General features: G+C 44.5%; 1 protein-coding gene across 4 annotated transcripts in view; it reads right to left on the reverse strand.

The window, feature by feature from the left end:
- WIPI1 (WD repeat domain, phosphoinositide interacting 1) overlaps window positions 1-20,731 on the reverse strand; it is a 951,231-nt gene that overhangs the window by 199,413 nt on the left and 731,087 nt on the right. For all 4 annotated transcript variants that reach the window (XM_069655068.1, XM_069655067.1, XM_069655070.1 and 1 more), the window contains exons 11-12: window positions 5,461-5,582; window positions 2,915-3,015 (exon numbers count right to left, since the gene is read on the reverse strand). In XM_069655068.1, the coding sequence (XP_069511169.1) occupies window positions 2,915-3,015; window positions 5,461-5,582 (223 nt within the window). The remainder of the gene's footprint in view (window positions 1-2,914; window positions 3,016-5,460; window positions 5,583-20,731) is intronic.

A 20,731-nucleotide genomic window follows, 5' to 3' on the forward strand; every position in this document is an offset into this window, starting at 1 on the left:
TACGTGAATTCTTGGACGGGTGATGAGAAATGCCTCTCTTGGGAGAGGATCCGACTCGTCCTCTAAAAGAACTGTGACGATGAAAAGGGATCAGAGGGTAAGAGTGTATAGCAAAGTTACTCCAAATGCTAAAATTGTATACATAAATGCCTGATTTATAGAATGTTCTCGCCTGACATGGGGACAATGATATTGAACAGAGATGCCCATTTGTGAGACCATGGACCGAGCGTTCCCTGTGATCGGATTGCCTATGCCCGTACATCTGCACAGGTAGATTTTTCAGAATCAAATTGGATGATTTAACCTCATAAAAGCGGATCTCTGCTCAGCATACAGTCATTGGCCAGGTTTGCTGGATTTGTTGCATCGTTTCCCTATACTTTAGAAACTGTGATAAACACCTAGATGTTTTTGTATTTAGTGCAAAATGTATTGCTGTGTTCCTTAGACAGCTCAACTGTCTCTGCGTTCCACCATAAAGGAGCCATCTTCATGCGACATGATTTTGCACTGCATTCTTGCAAAGGTCGGCCAGTTGCTACACTTGAAACGGCTTGCACTGGAGGGTTTTTTGGAACCCTTTGTGTCTTGAATTGCGTTCACGATGGCCATGCACCCATTGCAGAATAAGAACTGCATGGCCCACCACGCATCCATTGGCATTACAGCTATACAAAATGGAAAGCTCCCCTGCCCATCCAAGGGAGGCCAGGTGTGTTACTTCTGCATCACAGGTATACACAATGGAAAACTTCCTTGCCCCTCCAAGGGTGGCCAGGGGTGTGTTACTCTGCATTACAGCTATACACAATGGACAACTCCTCTGCCCCTACAGTGCCAATTCAGAAATAATCTTGACATACCATACGTTGAAATCGGAATTACATAATTTAACACCATTCAAGGTGCCTTTTCCCGATATTTATGTGGTGATCCAAGTTGATTTAATAACTTCATCTGGTATGGAATTGTATTTTAATGATACATTACTGACAATACAGGTAGATGCCGGTTACAATGAGCATTTTTTTTACTATGCAGCTGGTGTATGACACTGCTTTCTACCATCTCCTGAACTACCGCCGACTCTCATCTCCAGGCCAGGGGTGTGGGCGGGGGCATGACCGGCCTTGGTTGCTCTCTTTCTACAGTGGGCTTTTGGCAGGTAGAAAAGCATAGAGCAGGGCACAGCCAATACCCACCTCTCGCTTTGGATGATATCGGTAGAATGAGGGTAGTTTGATTTTTCCAAGATTGACACATCCGGTTTTGTTGAACTAAATCTTAATGACCAATAGATATTATACTGTGTATCTAACGTCATTAACGGGATACCGTGTTGCACCTACTCCACATACGATTGAGACAACATTTATTCTGATTCCTTAAAAGATCCGCTTTCAATTGAGGCTTGAAGTATTTCAAATGCAAAACCTCAGATTTATAAAAACAATTCTTGTACAGTTGCAAGGTTGGACGCTAGATACATATTCAAATCACGTCTGACAATGCATCTTTTTTCCTTTCAACAACCAACTAACCAGCAACAGTAAAGACACACAATGAAACAGGGGCCACGGCTGAGAACCTGGAACCCAGCGACCAGAGCAATCCACCACTTGCCCACACAGCTTCCACATTATATACATCACCTTAATAATATAAAAGGCCAGATGTAGGCTTGCCCGATGCAGTCATGCGCAGTAGAGACAGCCCCCACACAAAGAATGCACCGCTAGAGGAAGCTGTTACCTTAGGTTATACAGTGGTCCAATTCGCATAGCTTCACCTGGTGTCACCGCCAGAGGGAGCTATTGCCTTAGGATACATAGTGGTTGTACTATGTTAATGAAAACCTGCACTTTGGCCCGTGGGCACGTGCTGTTTCACTAGTATTATACAAATGGGGGGCCAGACGTACTGAATTGGAACCTAACCCAGCACTACCAGCCACTATGGAAATATGATTTCCCTATGAGCGGTCTTATACAATATACAAGATGTGTGTCTGAGATAGAGCTGTCACTGTAGACTTCCAGTTACAGAGAGCATTGCCGATACGTTAAAAGAACTGGAACAACCACTTCTTTAGGTTAGTAAAAAAGAAGGGGTGCGCCTGATACGTTCCAGAACAAGGAGATAGACTACAGTTGCTTACAGATACATTAAATATGATTTACCTATAGGCAGGCAGTCTGCCTCTGGGTTCCATATATTATATACAACCTGTGTGGCAGTGGGCCAGAGGAGTCACTGAAGACTTCCAGCTACAATGAGCATTGCTGGCATTAAAATAACTAAGAACCATTTTTTTATGCTAGTAAAAAAGAAGGAATGCGCATTATGGGACGTTTCAGCACAAAGAGATGGATTACATTTTCTTACAGGTAAATTAGTTACCTAAAAAATTCAACAAAAACTAAAGACAACGAAGACTTGAGACATTCTTAATTCTAGTGGAAATGTGTTTAAAAAGACACACACAGCCTCGGTATACCACATTCTTCTTCCCTAGATAGTGGGATTAATTTAAAGACACACCAATGCCAAAATTACAACCAAATGTATCGTCATTTTGCTTCCAAGGAAGAGATGCAGTGTGATGAAGGGCTGTGATACCCAGTCAGGCAATGACAATAAGCAAAAACACCAGAACTAAAACTAGCTACTGAGCACAAACCTAAAATCCACTCACACATTACAACCAGTATGCAAAACTACCCATGCCACATTAAGCGGAAAGGGCCACACTAAGAGCGGTTGGAATAGTGCTCTTATGTAGCATGCTAGTGTTGCTGGTTGAGTGACCGACATTTTGTGGGCCGTGAAAATGTAGCTATCTCTTCTGTTAGGGGTGACTTCTTGGTGGCAATAGGCCCGTTTGGCAGTTTTATCGACTTTGAATGCTCACTGGAGGAAACTCATTCTCGTCGTCTAGGCACACAGGTCCAGCTGCAAACTCGTGTTCAGGGATCACCTCTCCGCGAAGAGTTCCTCCGTCCTCAGAGTACCCTGAAGAAGTGTAGAAACACAGTGAGGTTCAGAGCCAAAGGCAGGTCAACACAGAATCAATACTGAAGCAGGAAAAAAAAAAAGCCCATTGGGCTTTTTTTAAAAAATTTAGAAACATGTGTACTAGTCGAGGCGGCATGGGATTTCAGATCATTTCATCCAATGGATAAATGCTGCAAACTTGAACAACTACTTGTACTGTGTGTGATTTTCTTTCTTTAAAGATATAGTTCACTCTAAAATGTTAATGTTCCAAAAGATGGGCAATAATCAAAAACATACATTAAACATTATTTTTTATTTAATATCATATTTTATTGGTTTTTGCATTGAAACAACAACAGACCCTGTCGGGGTCAACAAAGAAACAAAAAGAGGGAGACATTGGATTCTAATCAGTTACTCATGTCACATGCAACATAACCATATCACCTTTATCATCTTGTATAACATCTCGCACCATGCTTCAGACAGAAGACTTATATTGCATCTCCCCATCGTTGCCAGATTTTGCCGGCTTTGTGCAGGCATCCTCTTGCTCTATATACTCTTTGCTCAATAACAGTGCATAACTGTACATCTGTGGTCCACTGTTCAACCCTTGACAAGAAAGCTCCAATGTAAACTTTTGATCAAACGATGCTCAAAGCGTTTACATGGGAGCATCCATTTCGTCATTTCAGGCAGCCTCCTCTGTTCATGTTAAGCTCTGCCCTGGGGGCACTAAACAAGCAGCAAAAGCCCCCTACTTTGAGCTTTTGCTTGCTGCAGCCAGAGCAGAACTGAACATGAAGGCAGCTGCCTTCACTTTCCTTTTACGTTTTCGGATGCCAGCGAAGTATTCATAATTGCCTGGACTTGCCTACAAGCAAGGGCGCAGCAATTATAAATACAACAACTTTGTATTTGTGATTGCCGTGGTTAGAAAACTACGGAAATCATAAACACAATAACATTGTATTTATGATTGTGGTGGCTTCAGCTATGAGTCTCCTGGGCTCCCCTGGGACGGGGGAGCCCAGGAGACTCAAAACGAAAGCCACTGCAGTCAGAAATATAACGTTGTATTTGTAAATACTGCAGTTTTCTTTCTACATTTCCCGGGCACCTCCAGCTCTGAGGAGCCCGGGAAACGTAGAAAGAAACGTTATAAATGCTGCAGTTTTCTTTCTAAGTTAGAAAGAAAACTGCAACATTTATTTTGCAGTGCTTTGAAAAAATTATGAAATTAAAAGCACTACCAGCAGCAGCTTGTGTTAATATCTGCTCTCCTGCAATAAAGAAGCAAACGCCACCTGCTGGTAGCTTTTGTTTATTACAGCTGGCTGGCTTTTGCTTCATTAGTGCTGCAAGGGCAGAGATTAGCACAAGCCCAGGAGGCTAATGCCTTTCACAAAATGGATGTCTCCTTGTGCTTGAAATCTGTGACTTTGAGCCTCATTTGCTCAAAGTTTACATAGGAACTTTCTTAAAAAATGTTTTATATATATTTTTGATCATGGCCCATCTTTTGAGCCCATACAATTTTAGAGTGAACTATTCCTTTAAGTCATTTTGCTTGCTTCATTAAAATGTAGTGAGCAAGTGAGCAAGAAGAAACATGACCGATCTGAATTCTGATCCCATCGGCTCAACTGAAGGACACAACATCTCTCTCAAAGATAGAATTCGTATTAATTGGCCATTACTGCGGCCAATACAAACATACAGAGGAGTAGGGTGGAGTATGTATGCTTAGATGACAAAATATATTATTGTTGTAAGGGGTGATTTCGCAGGTTAGCATGTGTGTGTGTTACATAGGAAAAAAGAGAAATCATTTCTCCTCTAACTTTTCACCTCGTTCATGAAATTTCACAAAACTTGGAAAGCAAATGGTATAGAAACATTTTCACATAGAAAGACAATACTAAAAAAGGTATTTATTTCATCTTTTTTTTAAAAACCTGCCTCCAAAATGCAGACTATTAGGTAGGTACTCGTATCAAATTGTCCACTACGATTTAAAGGTTTTTGGGACACCCCAGGCCCATGAACTAAACTGGTGTTTGTTGCAAACATTTAAAAAAATTGTATCAGCCAAACCCAAGATATTCCCTTAAAAAACAATATCTATACATACATAATGTGTTGATAGGTCTAGGCTGGTACCAATAAGTTTGCACATGCAGACACCCTCACAAAAAACAACCGCTCAAAACAAACCTATAAACCCATCATATGAGTTGAATACTACTGACAGTAATCTGCATAAAAAACATGCAATACACACATACCTGACTGTCGGCACGGCAAAAATAATTACATTATCACCAAAACATTGCAGAATAGGAGGCAAATACCCTACATGTCCCCTTCTTACAATTTTACTAGCTCAAACACGCGCTTTAAAACTTTTGTGAGCAATTAACCCAATTCCATAACAACATTCATGGCTATACTTGCCTGGCATAGAAGAAGAGGAAGGCAGTAGACTTGGCCTGGCCACTGTTGCAGCGTAAGACTGAGGTAAAGGAGACCGTTGGTCACTTTCAGGATTTACTTCCAGCTTTTCCACGCCACACAGACTATTGGAGAAATAAAGCATGTTTATGTTTTCATTTTCATCCAAAGAAGCATTATTTGAAACAAAAGTTACAGACTAGCTGCGATGGCTTGCTACCTCACAGGTTTCGGATTCCAATCTCTCAGGCATGTCCTTGTTATAAAGGCACTATACCGAACACTATCATTATAATTTGAACTTTCAGGGTGATGAAACAATTACTATGTTTTCATTTTAATACATCCTTGATGGTGTGGGTGGGCATGCACTGGAATCCTGATTCAATCACCTTACAAAGGGCAACATGCATGTCTAGTGTCTTTATAACCCAGACCTAAAAGATCTGCACCCTGCCATGCATGGTTACATTTTCAAGAACATTACTTCAAGTGAAGCTTTCTGCCCCCGTGGCCTCTTCATGCACCTTAGGTGTACGTTCTTTATCCAACAACACCCGGTGTTATCTTTAAAATCCATCTATACCAAAGAAAAGGTGAAGAAAATGACCACTGAGTGAGGGGGAGTAAAGGAGAGACCTTATGCCTTAGACTTACATAGGAGCTTAATAAAAGCAGTCTCATCAATGCCACTGCCTGAAAGAGATACTGACCCACCTCCCCCGTGTCCTTCAATAGTGTGGGACAGCAGTGGATGGGAACGCTGCAAATTCAAGAATGGACCACGGTAACTCAGTCCATAGAGATTCTGGCGCCTTTCTTAATTGCTTGCATGTTTGGTCCATTTAGTAGGTAGACTTTGAAAACATAGCTATTCCTCAAAGTTTAGAAGGGCCCTTCACTTGCTGACCCACCCCATCTGGAATTACATTGTTGATAGATTGCCAAAGTCACTAAGCTCTTCCTGAATGATCAGGTGTCCATGCTCTTTTGGCAAAGCCCGCATTGAAAAAAGCCATCAAGGAGCTTCAAGGTACAGGTTCACTAGCTTTGGCACACAGGATTAACTGGTCAACATGACATTATTCAAGAAAGGTCAGTTCTACTAATCAACTCTCTCTTGGATGCACAGTATCGCATGCTCTAGATATGCGTTATAATTTGAACACATTCTCCAAGTCACTCAGGTTATCTGTAAAACGGGCTGTGTATCGAAAACAGAACTTACAGTAACTGGTGAATGTTAATACGAGCATAAGGTGTAAGGCAGGTTCCTTCCTCTGATCGACATTTTAAATAGCTCACATTTTTAGGAATTCTCCATCCAATGCGACCAGCATGTTGATGTAAGAAACGGGCTAAATGATCCATGAATAATCACATGGCGTGTATGCTCCTATGGGTTCCAGTGCTCGAGGAGTCCACTTCCTTTATTCATGAATGCCACCTGACATTTGGGCATTGAATCCCTGTTAATGGTCTCAGGATCCAAAACAAATCTAGCACGTCCGGGTTAGATGGCATGGCTTTTGCCAAGCGCATTGGGACTACTGGCATTGACGATTTTGCTTTGGCTCCAGGATGCTGGCTGTGTCTATGCTATGAAAGTACTTACATACATGGCACTGGGCCTAATTCCATTTTGGTGGAGCAGTCAAAAAGGGGTGTTAATAATGCTACCGACACTTTTTTGGCAGTGACGGAATTACTGCCGTTTATACTGCTCTCTAAAATCCTGAGTTTGGCATTGAAGTGGAGGATTAGAGTTCAGCAACGTGCTGGGGGGATTTAATCCTCCACTTTGACACAAGAAATCGGCAGAATTACTGCAGCGCAATTACCACTCGTGGTAATTCCTGCAAAATCCCTATGGTCTCCTATGGACTCAAAAATGAGGATTAACACCTGTAACCAATTTTGGTGGCAATTCAGTGGAATTACCACTGATTTACCACAAAACTCATAATGAGTGTTAGGGTAGATTTTCATTTTTATGCACAATCTCCTTCACATGTAAATCCCCAGCACTTTTTGTGGGACTTTTGGATTTTTGGTCTGTTCCCTTCAGTGAGTGGGAACCTTTTTCCACACTCACTCATTCTTTTCCCCTATGTTTTGGGATACTTTGTATTTCTTTTTATACTTATTCCTTGGAGTGATACTTTCCTCCAAGTTTTATGGCATCTGTCTTTGACTTTTGCATCACACAGCACTTCATATGCAGGGTTGCTGGGAGCCCTTGAGCTTCCCTTTATTTTCTGTTATAGGGGGATATTTTTATGCTTCCTATCTTTTATATTGTGAGATCAGCACACCCCACCTTATGTGGAGTGCTGAGGGGCTATATAGTATCCCCTTTCTCCCTGCTCCTGTAACTTTTTGGTTACAGTGGCAGGGTAACCTGAATGGCTGATCAAAGTGGTGTTATCCTACCTACTTTTGTGCCATTTCCACTTCCAGGCTGTACTCACAGCTGCGGTAGTGCACAGAAGGGTCACCATTGACCCAAAATGGTGACGGTTTTCTTTTTTTGCCATTGTTTTGTTTGCTTGTCTGTTCTTGGTCCTTCTTCTGTCGTGCTGGGTTGAGGAGGTCCTGCTTTGACTTTTATCTTCATCAGGAATCCTTTTTGAAGCCTGCTAAGGCTTCAGTGTGTCTGTGAGGACAGGAACTGAGTAAGGACTCAAACTCTGCTGTTCCTTGGCTTTGTCTTACTATGTACAATGCACTCTTCCCAAATACTCAACTTCTAGAGCCCTCCGCTCTGCCTCCTCCAACCCTCTGCGGGTAAGCCGTTTCAGCAAACAGAGATTTAGGGGTAGATCCGTATCCTCTGCAGGTGCCTCCCTCTGGAACAGGCTACCTACCTCTCCCTGTCTTGAGCTGGACCTCCTTAAGTTCCGGAAACTCCTCAAGACCTACCTCTTCTCTTCCTCCTTCCCTCTCCCTCTCCCCTGCTAACCTCCTTTCTCCTCGCTTCCTTCTCTTCCCCAACCTGCTCTGTTAACTGACTGGCCGCTTGGTGCACCTCCAGAGCCTCACAGGTCCCAGGCTCCCCCGCCAGTCTTGCACTTGCCTCTGAGCCTCCGCACTCTGCCTGGCCCTACTGCAATGTGCTCCATGAGAGGGGCAACCACTCTGCACTTAACCCAGGTCCCTGCTTGACTGAACACACTTGTCCTCCTCCCTCGCACTTCCTGTTATGTGTACTTGCATGACATTGACCTTGATTGTTCTAGGCCTTGCAAGTCTGTCTGTCTGGTCCTCCCTCTGTCTCCCCTCCCTATCTTGGTCATGCTTGAACTACTCATGCATAGGATGACCAAGCAACCTATAATGTCACCAAGCCATTACTGTAGTTATTGATCTGTATGCTCTTCTCCCTCTTCCCTCGCCTTACCCCCGTACCCTCTCACTCTTTGTCAGGCACTTCACTAGTATATATGACTCTGGCCTAGTGTGCTAGCTATTGTTGTTCGATCATTTGGAATCTTCAAGGCCTAATAATGACGACTGTATTCCCTTGTTCCCTTCCCATCTTGAAGCACTTCACTTGTGTATAAGCGCTTTACAAATAATTACAATTACAATTCTGGTATGCCTGGCTGGAACCACTTCCAACTGAGGGGCTGGCTATCCTGAAAGGACAGCCCCCGGCCAGAGTTTGAATGTTGCATGGGTGCGGATTGGCTGGCTTCCTGCATAAAAGGCATGGATCATGAGGCTGAAGACAAGCTGTCCACTGCAACAGAAGAATCGACGAGGAAGAAGTGGAGAGATGACCGGAGATGTCTTCTGTGTGATCACGGCTGCTCAACCCCTTCTTCCAAGCGTCAGGAGAACTATGAACAGGACGACTTTAGACTGGTGGGACCAACTGGTGAGATTACTTGCATTTCAATCCATACCACGATAAGCTGTGACCTTCATGGGCTGGAAACACCCAATACTCTGCCACTATGCAGGGCATCGTCTTCCGAAATCGAATCTTACCGAAACTTTGGTGGACTCCTTACAGACCTTCACTGGCAAGATTCCACTCCTTAAAGTCCCCTCAACAGAGTGTTGGACCGCAAAAGAGAGAGAAATCAAGCGGGTGGTAATCGATCTTCACTGGTGCTTCCCAAAAGGTGCCAAAATCACAGAACCCTAAACAATCCTTTCCTGGATGCCTCTTCACTCGACTGCTGCTGTGAGATCCACTCCAGTATCCCTTCTTTTTTCTGCTGCATTGTGGGGGCATTGTGCTGCAAACTATTCTTCACTCATAAGGTACTGTGAAACTCCAGGTAGAACTTACCTAGAGTTGTTTTGCTGCTCTTGTGTTGCTGGAGTGCTGACTCATAAGTTTGGGAGTTGGCCGATACACATTGGCCCAGGCCTAACGCCTGTGCATCTACAGGTAGCCTTCTCCGATGTCCCCGACTCCTTTTTCCCCCCAACCAAGCCAATAGTTAGTTACTTGCTCCTGAAGTTTTCCTCTGGAACATTTGAACTTTCTAGAGCTGTGCCTTGCCTGTTTTGCACTCCAAACTGATTTTGAGACACTCATTACTAGATAGGGATGGATTCGATTATTGCAAATTATTTACTTACCTTGTGTTGGTTTTGTTTAATTTATTTGTACCTGAAGCAGATATTCTGAAAGGTTATTATAAAAGTTCTACTTCCATTGAGAATTGCCTACTGTCAATATAAAAATATTACAAAGTGGTTTACTCACTGTGAATAATGCATTGGTTTTCCTAAAATTACTTGGTGTATTCATAAAATAAACCATTCTTGTTGTATAACCTTAGTGTGTCAGTGTTTCTTTGGGCCTATTTAAGTTCTTTGTACTGCCTAAAGCCCTTTATCCCTCCTAAAATAAATCTGGCTGCACAGCCATTGCTACCAACAATACTTGTGTGGTTCAGACCTATACTAAGAGTTGGAGCGCTGTGTCCCAAGTGCGAGTCTTCACAAGTCTTACTTTTGGTGGACTTTTGTAAAACTCCCTAAGAATGAGGCCCACTGTCCCTCTGGTGCTGGAGAACAGAAAGTCATGAATAGAAGTAAACCGAGATTACGGTTGTTGATTAGGTGCAAACTAAAGCTTAGTTATTGTTATTTAAAAGGAAATATGTCCTGTGTTACATAAAGATCTTTGAGGTTTCCCTACTTGGTTAAGGTCAGGTTAATGGTCTTGTATAACACACTTCGGCCACTAATGTTTGCCTTGCTACGCTTGGCTTTTGAAGAAAAATGGTTGGGCGCTAATGTGGGTTCTACTGAGTTCAGAACAGGATTCAATACACTGGACACATCAGACATAAAGGCAGCATCAGCATTTAATAGAACAGAAATGGGTGCACTGGAGTGGGGGGCATGTTGATAGGGAAAAGAGAAAGACAGGGTGCAGTGTGCTAGACGTTGTGGGTCATAAAGAGGTAAGTGAAATGGTGTTAAGTTTGAAAGATTGTAGTGGTGAGTAATTAGTGATGGAGGAGTAAAAGAAGTGACGCCAGTGTTCTGAAACCGTCTGGTGACTAGGTGGCATCCTTGCTTTGTTTAGGAGATTGTGCTAGGATTTTGAGTGTTGATGAGATGGGCACCCAGGCACTGGAATCACCAATTGGGATTGTAGTTCCATTAAGCAACCTTTAAACCAGAGCTGGCCCCTTTATGGAGGGTTGATGATTTGGATGTCTAAGCGCCTGGCCACTTTGTGATCTGAGACATAAGGCCGCCAACATCCGTATGTCTCATGCCAGGTTATTCACTTCCATGCGACTATGCTTAGGAAGTGAATTACAAACTGTTAGCCAGTATGGAAAATGAGGACCCCCATATCTGTTTCTACTGAAGATAGGGACAATGACTAGAGAGCTGTTACTTGACCTAAATATCCTGAAGGGTGCACAGTGTTCGATAGTCCTTATGAAACAGGCTGAGCACTTTCATTGGTAAGCATGGTGGGCAATACAGAGGGTTCAAAGTGTTTTCTTTTCTTGAGAAGGAGCCAATGAAGCCTGCAAAGGTCAGGGCAGATGTGGTGAAAGCTTTTCATCCGGAGAAGCAATCTTGCTGCCACCTTTTTTTGTACTCTTTGTAGATTTTCCATGAGGTATTCTGGAAGTCTGCAAAAAACTTTGCACATGCCTATTGTGATAATCAGATGATGTCATCACTCCTTTCCTGGGGGCTACCACTCTCCATGTGGCCAGGAGTTGACAGCCGCTGTTACCTGATCATGACCTTGGGGAGGCTCTATTAGGGAGGATCACATGGTGGGAGGTGACCCTCAGAGTGGTGATACATCATTGGATGAGACATGGCATCCCCCTTTCCCTCCCCATGCCTTAATGGCATAGTGCTGAGTCCCTTCAACCATCCGCAAAACCTGCTGGTATCACCTTCCATTACTCTAAAACACCAAGAACTGCCTACAGCTCCCATACATCTAGAAATACTGGGGCGAGGAGGCTGAATGGAGTAATGCAGATCACCAGGAACGAGAAGCACCAGACACGTTCAAGTGGTTGTGTGCGTTTGATAGGTGCCGGGACATTTAAAAAGCTTTACCCAGCATCAAGTGAGAAAGCTGAGCCCTCTCAGTGTTCAACGAGTGACTGAGGATGTCAAGACGACCGTGGAGCCGGCATCTTGGGAGGAAGGCAGGAGTCAGAGGACTGCAGAGGCTGGTTCGCCATGCGGCAAACTTGAGAAGGAAGGAAGAAGAAACTTCCTAGCAGCCACAGGACCCTGGAAACAGCCTCATAACTACCCGAACACAGTGCGAGAGCCCAGAGCAAAACTGGAGCAGAGAAGGACGTGGAGGCTGTTCGGTGAAGCCAGGGAGCATGCGAGCTGGAGGTTGGACATTGGGTTGCTGCCTCCCATCAACTGCTGGGAAACCGAAGGACGCCTCAAAAAACTGGTTAGTCCTAGAGAGAGAGAGTGAAAGAGAGAGCGAGAGAGAGAGAGAGAGAGAGAGAAAAAATGGGACACCGCGGCGCTTCCGCACTGCGGCCAAAGAAAGACAAAAGTGTATGAAGTGAATGAGAAGGAATATGAAATCCAATATTAACCAATGCAGGTTTACAGATGAATGTAAGAGAAAAGCAAGTTTGCAATTGTATAAAGTAAATCATATGGAAAAGCCCTGGCAAAAGAGTAAACCAGACAAAAGCAAGTTTTCAATTGTATAAAGTCAACAAAGCAATTGGAAAAACTAAAATCAGATGAAAGGCACTGGCAGGAGAGTAAACCAGGCAAAAGCAAGTCTGCAAGTGTGTGGAGTAAATCACACGAAAAGCCTGGCAAACATATGGAGCGTGCTCCAGGTGGCCGCTCAACATATATCTGTCAAAGACACTCACCTGGAAGGCAGCTGGTGGGGTGTGCTGTAGGCAAAGCATGGATTGGGTCACCTCTTTTATGAGGACAGTGGGTGATACAATTAGTTACCGAACAAGACAGACCTTGTTTAGCAATACATTGCCCCTTGCTGCGGCCTGAAAATGGGGAGTCCTTTGTCCTTTGCATGTAGAATTTCAGAGTTCTTGAAATGTCCAAGGAATGTTGTGTCCGTTCAGCTGCATTTCTGACACCACCCTAGAGAAAAACTTTGGGTGTGGCCGAAAAAATAATCTGATCCTTCTGGATCTGGTTCAGTGGATAGTGCCTGCAGCTCCCCAATGCGCCTGGCTGAAGCGATAGCCACCAGAAAGGCCACATTCCAAGATAGAAAACATAGGTCACACTTATCAATGCTATGAAGACTGTATTGAGACTCCAGGATGGAATGTGCCTTTGTTCTCTGGCGAAGGTGCGCATTAACCCCTTAAGGAAAACTTTAACTGCTGCGTCAGAGACCAGAGATGCTTGTTGAGGCTTTGTGCTGTATGCCGAAAAGGCAGAGAGGTGCACCTTGATAGATGATTGGGCTAGACCACCCTTGGCCAAGTTGAGGAGATAGAGTAAGACCTGTTCCATGGACTCTGTGAGCGGGTTTGTGTGCGAACCTGTGCACCACAGCTTGAAACGCTTTATGAATGCCCCAGCACTCAGAGTCTAGCGTGAGGTTATGAAACTTTCACTGCTGAAGTACCAGCCACTGAGAGGTAGACTGGCTGGATCGTGGTGAAGTAGTTTGCCTCCATGCTGAGACAGTAGGTGCAGATGGGGCCGGAGAGGAGGGGGTTCTCCTTTGGCATTTGCAGAAGACTCCTGTGACATTTGCAGAAGTGTGGCATAGCACGCCTGATAGGCCCATGCCGCGGCAACCAGGATCATCTTGCATGGTTGCACCTTCATCATCCTCAGTACGCGTGTTATCAGCTGGGTCAGAGGAAAACTGTAAATGAATGTTCCTGTCCAATCTAGAGAGAGAGGGTCTCCGGGTATCTGGATATAAAGTGGCTGAACCGCTTGTCGATTGTGGCGAACAGACCTATTTTGGGTTTCCCCACTTGGTGAACAGCCGGGTTGAGCTCCTGGTTCTGTAGCCCCCATTTGTGGGACTGTGGATACTCCCTGCTGAGCTGTTCTGCCAGGATGTTGTCTTTTCCCGGGAGGTGCTCTGCCCTCAGCCGGATCTTATGCTTCAGGGCCCAGTTCCAGAGTCTTTGCGTTTCCAGCGACAAGATGTTGGACCTTGTGCCCCCTTGCTTGGTTGTATAGTGCATTGACGTTGTATTGTCCATTTTCACTGTCACAAACTGACCTGTAAGCACTGGTTGGAATGAGTTCAATGTCCGGCAAATTGCTCGCAGCTCCAGCACGTTTATGTGATAGTGGGAGTCCTTTTTCGACCACACTCCCCTTTGCTTGAAGAACTGCCAAGTGAGCGCTCCATCCCACTAGAGAGGCTTCTGTTCTTAGCAGTAAAATCAACGTAGGTTTCTGAAATGGCCTGTATAGGGTTGCCTTCCTTGGCCCACCAGCGTAATGCCTTGCGGAATTTCGGTGTGAGGCATACAATATTTTCCCATGAGCCATTGATCTGGGTTCAATGGCGGTCTAGTTCTTCCTATATGGGCCTCATTCATAGCCTGCAATTTGGAATGAGAACGATACAAGAGGACATCATGCTCAGGAGGGACTTGCATCATCATACCATGGCCATTACATTCTCTCGAAACCAGGCAACTAGTCCTAGCATCGTTAACACTCTCTCTGGTGATGATTGCACTCTTGGGATATGTGTATCTAGGCCTGCCCCCAGAAAGATAGAGGTCTGCGCTGGCACAGGTGATGATTTTTTCCTATTGATGAAAAAGCTAAGGCTTTGAAGCAGGGTTGTTGTTCGCTCCACTGCCCTTAACACTGCTATTGGAGAACTTCAGTTTATGAGTCAGTTGTCCAAGTACAGGGACGCAACTGTCCATTTTTCTTCCTGATCAGGAGAAAATATAAATAGAACCATTTTCCTTGGTACTGGAGCAGAACCTGCTCTATCGCTGCCTTCAGTAGAAGTTTGTATACTTCTGCCATTAGTTCCTGTAGTAGATGGACTTTTTTTCTCAGCTACAGAGGACGGGATGGGGATCGATGGAAGAACTCGATGGTATGCCCGCCTTGCACCACCTGTAACACTCACTTGCCTGATGTGATGATCTTCGAGTGCTGTAGGTATTGGCTTATACACCCTCCCACCGGGGTGCGATGCTGGAGGTCAATTTATCTTGGTCTGGACCCTGTTTTGGTCTGATCTCCTTCTGCCTCTATGAGACTGATACCTGGAAGATGTTTGCTGGTATCTGCCACTTGTCTGGTAGGAGCCTGACGATGAGCCTGCCGTAAGATCTGTGCGTGGCTCCTGACCCTCAAAAAGAACGAAAAAGGCGACAGTTGTTGTCCTTATTCCTGATGGAACTGATGGTTCTCGCTGTGTCGGTGTCCGACTTGAAGCACTTCAGATGTTCATAGATCTTCTTTCCAAAGAGTTCCTGGCCACCGAAAGGCATGTCTAGTATCTGTGCCTAAAATGTGTGGCCCTCACACACGCCTGGTGCTGCAGAAGCTTGCTTTGAGCCATTTGCAAACTGGGTCACATCTACCTCGCCATCAATTATGTGGTCAGAAGCGCTTTTGCCGTTAGTGACTAGAGACTTTGCTTCTTCCTGATATTCCATCGGCAGGTGTTTGACCAGTCTAGACATATTGAGCCATAGTTCTCTATCGAATCTGTCTGGACATCTTGTGCCATAGTTCTCTATCGAATATGGCCGTCATAGCCATTGCATTACCGCCAACACTCCCAGCTAAGCCGCTACAGACACCTTCCTTCCAATGCCCTCGAGCTTCCACCCTTCCTTGTCTGGTGGGGCTGTAAGTGGTGATGCTGGGTATTGCAGCTTCTATCTAGCCGCCACCGTGATGGCAGAGTCCAGTTTTGGATGACCTTGTAGATGCATAGGAGTAGAGTCAGGGGCTTTATATTTCTTATGCGGTCTTGCCACAAGCGCAGGTGTGGAGAGCGGTGTTGCTAATATTTTTTCACCCTTCTCCCAGATTGTGTCCAGAATTGGTATGGTGGTTACTGTGCAGCGCCTCTTGTCTCTGTGTTCTGTGAGAAACCAAAGGGTGTTTCCTCCGCTAATCGTAGGGGACTTGTCATCCAGGTGGCCAGGACATGGCCATCATTTTTGGATCAAGTTCCAGGTGGTGGACCAGTGCAGGAGGATCACCTGGGTGAGGGGTTTTCAAGGAGTGGGGGTGAGACAGCCGATGGTGAGATGTGCTATTCCCCCCTTTTTTTTTCATTTATTACCCCATCTCATTTTGTAGGATTTTCCAAAGCCACAAGCCCCCACCGCTTTTTACACAAACACTGGGCCGAGGAAGAGGGTGACTGAGAGCAACCAGACTAACACTCTCACATCATACTGGACATGTTCTGTTAATCGGGTTGGGCAAAGTCAGGCACTTTACACTAAGTTCATACACCTAATACCACTTAGCTCTCCTCACACAAATAAAAGCCAACACCTAAAGACACACTCTGAGCAAGATGAAACAAGAGTATGAGCAGAACTTCCGGGATGAAGGCACACCTACTGGAGCAAAGCAATGGACCAAGGGGCGAGAGCATCGTGCTGGAAACCCCAAGGGTTCACTAATGGATGTTGTTGCCTCCGACAGACCATGAAAGACACATGGAGAAGGTCAGGTTCCACAAGTGAAGATTGCATTGCGTTTCAAGAAAAACAGCGGCCCTCCTTGGTGAACTGCAGAGTTGGGGAGACGGGGCCAAGCCTGTGGTACTAACCTTGACTCGTGAATTGGAAATAGCAAAACAAGAAAGAAGGGCACACAGCCGGTGAGTTGGTAAGCGACCGGACAGACCGGTGTGTGTTAAAGCGAATGAAGTAGCAACATTATATTACAAGTGAAGGCGGCATGTGGGTGGATGAGATGCGAAGAAAGGGCAGACCCATGAGAAGCAGCTGTGAGATCAGCCATACTAAGGAACGGAGTGGTCCGGCGAAAGGAAGTAGCCCATTCGAAAGTCTCTGTGAAAGGAACATTGTTGACAGCTATAAAGCGAACACATGTATACACAAATAGGGGTACCACTGTGGGCAGTTATGGTGGGGGTCATAAAGCTAAATAGTGTTTATAGGGTCCACCCTTCAATTGAAGTGATTCATCAAAAATGTATTTTTATTTTCATCTGTTACGTGCATCAATCGGGAAATCACGTTTCAGTCTCCCAAGACCAAGTGGTGCTTGACGACGACTGTTTTGCAGACAAAGATACGGTGGACGAGTCTTTGGACATTGAGGTCTTCGTCGAGGAGGGCTTCTCCGTAGATGGGCCATATAGTTTGGAAGGTGCAATGCCGCTCGTAGATGGCGACAAGCTCGTTCTCGTGGACAGTGCCCCCGTGGAAGAACGATCCATCGACAAAGGAGTATGAATGAGATCTTTACCTTTTTGGAGGTGGTCACCCTCCTGTTGGTCCTTGGATAACTTTTCAGATGTAGAAGCACTCTTCTCACTCAATTTCTTTGATTTAGAAGCTTGTAAGTATTCTCGATATACTGAAGAAGCTCTCCATTTAGGAGCTTGCTTCTCAGTATGCATTTGAGATATAGAAGGCACAGTTTTAGATGAGTCCTCATTAGAGGACATTTGCCTGCTCTCAAGATGTAGAAGGAGCTTTCTGTGCCTGTCCTCCAGTGTCTTCTTAGGGAAGGTCTGGCCAATTGTACAGGTCTAGATGTCATGTGGCTACACACAGTAAATGCAGTACTTGTGAGGGTTCCTGATGAAAATAACCCTCTTGCCACACTGAAAAGGGAAGTCTTCTCCTTTGCAGCTTGCATACCAGGGTCTGTCATGAGGTGCCCTGTGGGCTGCAAAAACTCCAGTCGAAGAAAGGCTACTCGTGCCAAGGTAAAAACCTTAAAATGTAAGAGTAAACCCCAGCAGTAAAAAGAGAATATCGAAATTAGCTCAGAGAGCTTAAGTGGATTCCACCGTCAAAAGACAATGGTGAAAAATTTTAAAATGGCTGCCTGGGATGGAGCTTAAATTCTGCCACCTCATTGGTTACGGTCTAATAGGACCAAAGGAGATGGAGGGACTACACAAGTAAATGGCTACACAGGCCCTAAGGGGCTATCCAGATAGCCTATTCCAATGGAAACGTTTACATTAATGATACATTTTAAATTACTGAGGATTATCAGTCTGACGACAGGGAATATTCAAGCATGTGAATCTATGAAAGATGCAAGGCTGGAGAAAATATGGTTACGATATCACTGTAATATGATATACATTTCATACAAGAATGGATCACCATATGTAGCGTTAATATCAGTGAGTATAGGCCCAGATTACCAAATGACTGTGAATGAAAGCAGACGTCCAAGGCCAAATGATGCCATGCAATGAAAAGGAAATACATGTGCTGTTGCATGAAATGAAAGAAGGTGTGTCAACAAATTCAACCCTTAGAAACTGAGCCAGAACCAAGCAAATCTACAGTCATGCCCGGTCAGGATATGCACACACAAAAATAGATTGTAGCAGGCAATATATATATTTACAAGTGGTGGAGCGGCCCTCCTGCCAATCATGTAATTAGGCAGCGCTAGCCTGGCTGAGGAGCCGAGCCAGGCTTCTGCTGTCGTGTTACATAATGCTGAGCTCAGCTGACTGGCGGCCGCGCTGCAGCATGTTTGGGTCCAGCCCCGTGTGGTTTAGTCCCTTACCCTGGCTGCACTGACTCAAAGTCAGCAGCCACTGCCGGGGACGCGGAGTGGGGCAACGCTTTCCGGCTTCGCGCTTGTGCAATACACAGACAGGAGCCTGGAAGTCCATTCAGCTTCCTGGTTTCTGTCTGGAAGTGCGCAAATCCGTGAAGATGTTAGGTGTTAACTTGAGTGGGCTGTGCAGCTTCTGAAAGCAGAGCAGAGGTACGTTTTAAAAAAAAAAGAATTATTTGTTTATGTTTGTTGGAGGGCTTGGCTGCGGGCAGACCTAGTGAGGGGTCACATTTAGACAATGTTAGCAGAGCTCACATTTGGGGTCAGGGGAGTAGCCAGCATTGCAAGAGAGGGGGGTGAGCCACAAAATGCAGTGCGTGTAATTCCATACGGTCTCATTTGCGCCCCAAAAACGACCCACCCCTGCGCCAATCTACCTTTCTGGTAACATTAGTGGCAGATGGCATTTTAACACATATAAGAAAACTGCAAGATCATTCCAGATGCAGGAAACGCATCAATTAGAGATCTGTCAAGGCCCTCTGGGACACCTCCTAATTTCCATATGGATTGCACCAACAGAAGTGACTTCAGAAAAGGGCATTGCAAGGAGAATCACCAGTCCACTATTGTTATATATGGAGCAACTCTATAGTCATTATGCTTTTTTATTATAACAACATGATATATTAACATAAGCTTTGAAGTGAATCAGAATCACTTACAGAGCTGCCGATAAGACAATGCAATTAAATGATGTGCCGGATTCAGGAATGACAGCTGAGCAGGCAGCAGCTTGAAACAGGAGCTCCTGTCTCCCTGATCTTAGATACTCTAAAGATACAATGAATATTAATACCAAAAAGAAGATTGATTCCCTTGAGAACCCTGCTTCAAAGAAAACTATGGCTGATATTGAGGAGACTCCTAGTGCCCAGGATATCTACTTGTTGCTTCTGAAGGTGTCCCAGGACGTTGGTGAGATGAAGGCCTCTTGCTGATTTGAATGGTAAAGTGTCTAATCTGGATGGAAGAGTTGGACAATTAGAAAAGGACTCAGCGGGCCTCTCTAGAGAGATTTCGGGAAGTTACAGACCATATAATGACCTAAGAAGATTTGAAGATTAAAAACTTGACTGGAATTGAAATCCAGACATCAAAACCTTAGGCTCATGGGCCTGCCTGAAAACATAACTACAGAGGGACAAATAGAGGGCACCTTAATCTGAATACTGTCAGAATTGTATGGTCAAGAAACTCTATCCCCAGGGGATTCAGACTATGCCTTCAGAGTAGGGAAATTGGATATAACGAAACCAAGGCAAATATTAATGGTCTTTACAAGGATGAACGCTAAAGATAAGGTACTGAAGGCAGCAAGAGAAAAAGGGCAAGTTGCTTATAATAAAACACAATTGGCAATATTTCTGGATTATCCAAAAGGTTTAGTGGAGAGAAGAACATTATTCTTGGAAGCAAAGAGATTGGCAAAAGAAAAAGAAAGAAAAACTGCACTAATCAAACTAGCAATCCTTAAAATATATTTCACAAACGGCCTTAAATAGACAGAAGATCCAGAAGAGGCAAAGAGGTAGATAAAAAGCTATGAAAACCATTTAAATTCAGGGTTTTAAATAGGGTTTCCAGGGATTATGGCTGTTGGTTTGAGTATGTGATTAAATGCATTTAGTATAGAGTTTAGGATGTTTCACACTGAGGCACATTTTTATATATATTCACTTTCCCGGGTTTAGATGTCTCTAAATAGATGATTTTTTTTGTATTTAAAGTTACTTTAAATTAGATATTTACACATCAAAACGGTGCCGTACAACAGCTTAGAATCCCGACACATTTAGATTTTAAACAAGCTGTACCGGAATAGGTGTTTTTTTTGCTTTCAAAGACATGCTGCATCTTTTTAGGTCCCTTCCTCTAGTATTCAGGAAGTGTTCGGAAGGAAGTTGGTGGTTTAGGCAAGATGGAGGATGTGGAGCGTGAGGTCGGATATCAGATTTTAGACATGCAGGTTGGATGCGATAACAGCAACCGGCGTAGTTGCAGCCTACGT

This window comes from Ambystoma mexicanum, chromosome 3q (assembly GCF_040938575.1).
Source record: "Ambystoma mexicanum isolate Mex_15411 chromosome 3q, UKY_AmexF1_1, whole genome shotgun sequence".
NCBI lineage: Eukaryota > Metazoa > Chordata > Amphibia > Caudata > Ambystomatidae > Ambystoma > Ambystoma mexicanum.